The sequence below is a fragment of the Serinus canaria genome, chromosome 2, assembly GCF_022539315.1.
Source record: "Serinus canaria isolate serCan28SL12 chromosome 2, serCan2020, whole genome shotgun sequence".
Taxonomy (NCBI): domain Eukaryota; kingdom Metazoa; phylum Chordata; class Aves; order Passeriformes; family Fringillidae; genus Serinus; species Serinus canaria.
The window spans coordinates 123,514,971-123,519,255 of NC_066315.1; the positions used below are offsets into that span (position 1 = coordinate 123,514,971).

At 38.4% G+C, this 4,285-nt stretch overlaps 1 protein-coding gene across 1 annotated transcript; it reads right to left on the bottom strand.

Annotated features, from left to right (window-relative positions):
- Window positions 1-247: 247 nt before the first annotated feature.
- On the bottom strand, window positions 248-4,285 carry LOC103813148 (myelin P2 protein-like). Its single transcript, XM_009086366.4, has 4 exons — window positions 4,148-4,285; window positions 2,438-2,610; window positions 2,073-2,174; window positions 248-501 (listed from the first exon to the last, which is right to left on the bottom strand). The coding sequence occupies exons 1-4, from the start codon at window positions 4,218-4,220 to the stop codon at window positions 451-453; spliced, it is 399 nt and encodes a 132-aa protein (XP_009084614.1). The 5' UTR covers window positions 4,221-4,285; the 3' UTR covers window positions 248-450.

Consider the following 4,285-nt stretch of genomic DNA (forward strand, 5'->3'; position numbering starts at 1 on the left):
AAGATAATTTTCCCTATAGGAGCTATTCAGCAATAAAATCTTTTGTGGGAAAAGAATATTGAGTCCAGGAGATTATTATTTTTTTTTTTTTAACATATCAAAGAAGCAGTGTTAGCCCTCTCTCAGATACGGATTACTTGTGTTTCACCCTTTTACTCAGAAATAGTCTGACCTTTTGTACAGACACTATCAACAGAAAAGACAGCACCGGTCAAAAAGTAAATCATTCACGTGGAGCCAAACACTCTATCATCTGTGTTGAGAAGCTTTTATTGGATCACCACAATATTTTGGATTAGTTACACTATGGCTCTGAAATACCAATTATGGTGTAGTCATTTTCCCAATAAAAGGAAATAAAATTAAGAAGCACAGTGCATGAGGCTTTGGTCACTGAACTGAGCCGAGGTTTTGGAGCCAGTTCTGGTCTGGTGCAGAGACGAAACTTCTTCACACTCTTTCATAAACTCTAGTGCAGACAACCCCTTTCATGGCATATTCCTAAGGCATAAAGGAAAATATTAATATAAACCTTTTGCTGACAGCAGTTGTGTCTGCTGCAGTAACTTCTGAAGTAAATGAAAATCCAGATGTCATGTTTTTAGAGAAAACAGCAAGGCTATTTTTATATTGCAAATAGAGTTGTTTCTATTTTAAGAGTTTTAACTTCATTAAGTGGCATTTAATGACAAAAAGATTGCAAAATTAGGCTCAGCTTCCACAAACAAATTTTCTTTCCTTGGTATTATTGCTAGCTTGTCAGAAATGTTAGCCTTACCTAGTTTTTATATCATGGCCCACCAACGCTTTCAAATTTTCAAAGTAGTAAGGGTTTTTTGTGTAGAAGCAGAGGTCACCTGGATATTTCAAAGGTCGGGCTAAAAATCTTTGCTCCTCTGAGTCACAAAATATTTCTCTTGACCCTCTCACCCCAGTTGCCTTCAGTGGCTGCTGTTGACTCACAGTCACAGGATGCATGCGACAAAGGCAACAGGATGTTAAAAAAATACTTCCTTGGTCTGCAAAAGAGGAGGAGTCCTCCACAACCCTCTCTGAGGCAAGGGGCAGGCAGCAGGACACTGACAGTAGAGGCACTTTACCTCTCTCCTTTATGAAGAGGTTTTTAATAATTAGAAAATTTTACACAGAAATGCAGTCATGAGGAGATGCAAAACCAAATCAACCTTCCTACATAAAGGGAGATTTCAAGAGAGCTGGAGATGGACTTTTTATAGGGCTGTGTAGTGGCAGGACAAGGGGAATGGCTTTAAACTGAGAGAGGGGTGGTTTGGATTAGATATTAGGAAGAAATTCTTTACCATGAGGGTAATGAGGCACTGGAACTGGTTACCCAGAGAAGTGATGCCCCATCCCTGGAAATCAAGATCAGACTAGATGGGGCTTTGGGTAACCTGGAAGGTCTAGTGGAAGGTGTCCTTGTTCATGACAGTGGGTTGGAACTAGATGATCTCTAGGGTTCCTTTCAACCCAAACCATTCTATGATTCTACGTAAGAGAACTTATAAAAAAAGACAGTCAGCTAACATGTAAAAATGTAATGCTGCTGACTTAAAAAAAGTTGCTAAAATTAGTTTGACTCCAATATTTAAAAAAATTAATGAACAAAGTGAAATCTTAATTTTGATAGTGACCCTTACAACTAGGGTCCCTAAAATGTTTTATCTCCCTGGCTTGGCCGAGATAGTAAAAAGGAACAAGCTGTTTCAGGGACAGCAGTGCCCTGATTGTAAACTTTTTTCCCACTTCACAGGTTTATGTTCTTTTTAAACCTCATTGCTTTTAAGAACATTAATGTCGAGAGCAGTAAGTATGATGTCAACTTATGGCAGCTCTGCCAATATAACCACTTTAAAGACAAGTTGCTGTATGCAACAACATTTATTTCTTTCCAGATGTTTTCTAGGCTTGGTTCCATTTTTCTCTCCTTTAATTTGTTTCATTATTCCAAGAGTAAGCCAAAATTGATAGTCTAGACTGTCTAGTTTAGACAGAAATGTACTGAAGGCTGTATCCTTCTGACCTTTAGCAGTGTACAAGGAACATGAACTTACCACCACCATCTTCCCATCAACAAGTCTTCTCTTTATCGTGGTTTCTTTGCCATTCCACTTCTGCACTTGCACCAATGACCCTTTCTCCAAGGTGACAACACTCTGCAAATCCCAAGAGAAGAGTTTCAGACTGCAGGTTGAGCTTTGCAGTTTAGAGCAGCAATTCACCTTGCGTTCAGCAAGATATGCACTCGGGCATAATGGCATGCTCAGTAACATGATATTCAGCACTGTACTATGTCTTCTTTCAGTGCTTTATTTCAATAGTTTGGAAAACTCAAGGTGCATTAAGGGAGTAGGTAAAATTTTCCCTGGTGTTCTTCTACGAGATGTTCAGACTACTCAGACATTATCAGCCCCCTTACCTTGACTTTCCGGTCATCTGCTGTTGTTTCATCAAACTGCTGGCCCAGTTTGAAGGAGATGGTTGTATTTTTGAAGGTGCTTTCAGTTCTGATGGTCACTATGTCCCCTTTCATACTGATTATCACATCAGGCCTTGCCAGGCCACCTAGTTTCCGGGCAGCTAAGCCCACTCCTGGAAATCAGAAACAAAAAAAAATTCATTACATGCTAGAAGCAAGAAACTCATTATCCTCCCATGATTCTTCAGTGGAAGAATAAGGAAGAGTTTCTTCTTGAGTACTTTAATGCCTGATTTAGGTGAAACATTCATTCTTTAGATGAGACACTACTGAGGCAGAGGAAGGAATGGGAACCTCTGCATTCAGGGGCTGAGGCAGCCTCAGCTGATAAGAGTGCACCTTCAGCAAGAAGTAAAGATATACACAATTATAGAGCTGTGCACATTTAGCTAAGAAGAAACATGGTTGGTTACAAATCTGCAATAATTTAATATAGATAGAATAAGTAGAAAAATTAGGAGGAAGAGCCTGGTTCTCATAAAAATTTGTAAAAATCTTTTTTAAAAAATCCTTGACAAATCTGAGAATTTGTACCTTTGTTAATAGCTGCAAGGAAGAAACTGGACACTGAATTGCCAATATGCTGGTGCTTGTTCATTAAAACATACTGAAGACTGGATAATTCCTAAGTTGTTATTAACATCCTTTAAGGATCCTTGCATCTAAACCTCGGTGAAAAGTACAAGTATGAAATATAAAAAATGTTGAGGTATAAGGGCTAAGAGCTGGAAAGAGCTTCCAGGGAAATCCCATGCCAAAAGCCTTTTGTATTGCCTAATCCTCTCCAGTCCAGGTCATTGTCTATAGGCTGTGAGGCTTGGGGCAAGTAGGAATGATGCTACTGGTGATGTATCACTGCTTCCTAAGAGCAGAAAAGGGATAGCTGCAGTTAGTGCCTCTGTTAATGCTATGCCATGCTCAGATGAAAAGATCTGTAAAATTAGGGTATAAAGTTATCTACAAAGTATAAAACTATTTGCAATAATTATTCCATACTAAGCAATTCTGTTCAGATGTTCAGAAAAATATCTGCAGCTGAACTTTCCTCCTACATTCACCCTGGCTAATTAATTAACTGCAATTCTTTTGTTATTCAGTCTTACATTTCAAATAAAGGGAATCAGTGAATGATTTATAGAGCAAAAGCAATGCAGTAACTGACTGCCTGTGCACTTGGCATACAGGAATGAAGTCAGCATTAAAATGAAAAACAATGCTTAATTTGTTACGCTCCCTTCATTCTTCAGTAACAGATAGATTCATTCACAGTATTTAGATGTCTGAAACTACAGTGTCATGAGACATCAGCTCCATTATATATTGTGAATTATCATAAGTCACAAGTTTAATAGTGCAATCAAGAGGAAACAAAATATCTGCATCTCCATAGATTACTCTCATGACAGAAAAACATATTAGACTGATTCATATCAGTTAGACAGAAGTAAATTTATAGTAGTAATTCATCACCTACCTTTTTCAATTCAGATGCTAAAGAAAATAAATTAAATTATGTTACAAGAGTGTAGGGATTTTTTTGGCAAGAAAGAAGGCACCATCCATAAGCAGAGCCTTCCCAAATGCAACTTAGTGACAAAAAAGAAGAACAAACAAATAAAAACAAACAAACAAACCCAGAACATTTCTCACCCAATTCTTTCATATAGTCATCAAAATTTTCGCTGGAGATGAGTTTCCAGGTTCCCACAAATCGGTTGCACATCGTTCAGGCTTTGTGGGGCGCTGGTCCTGCAGAGAGAGGCAGTGGCCACAGCAGCTCTTGGTGGC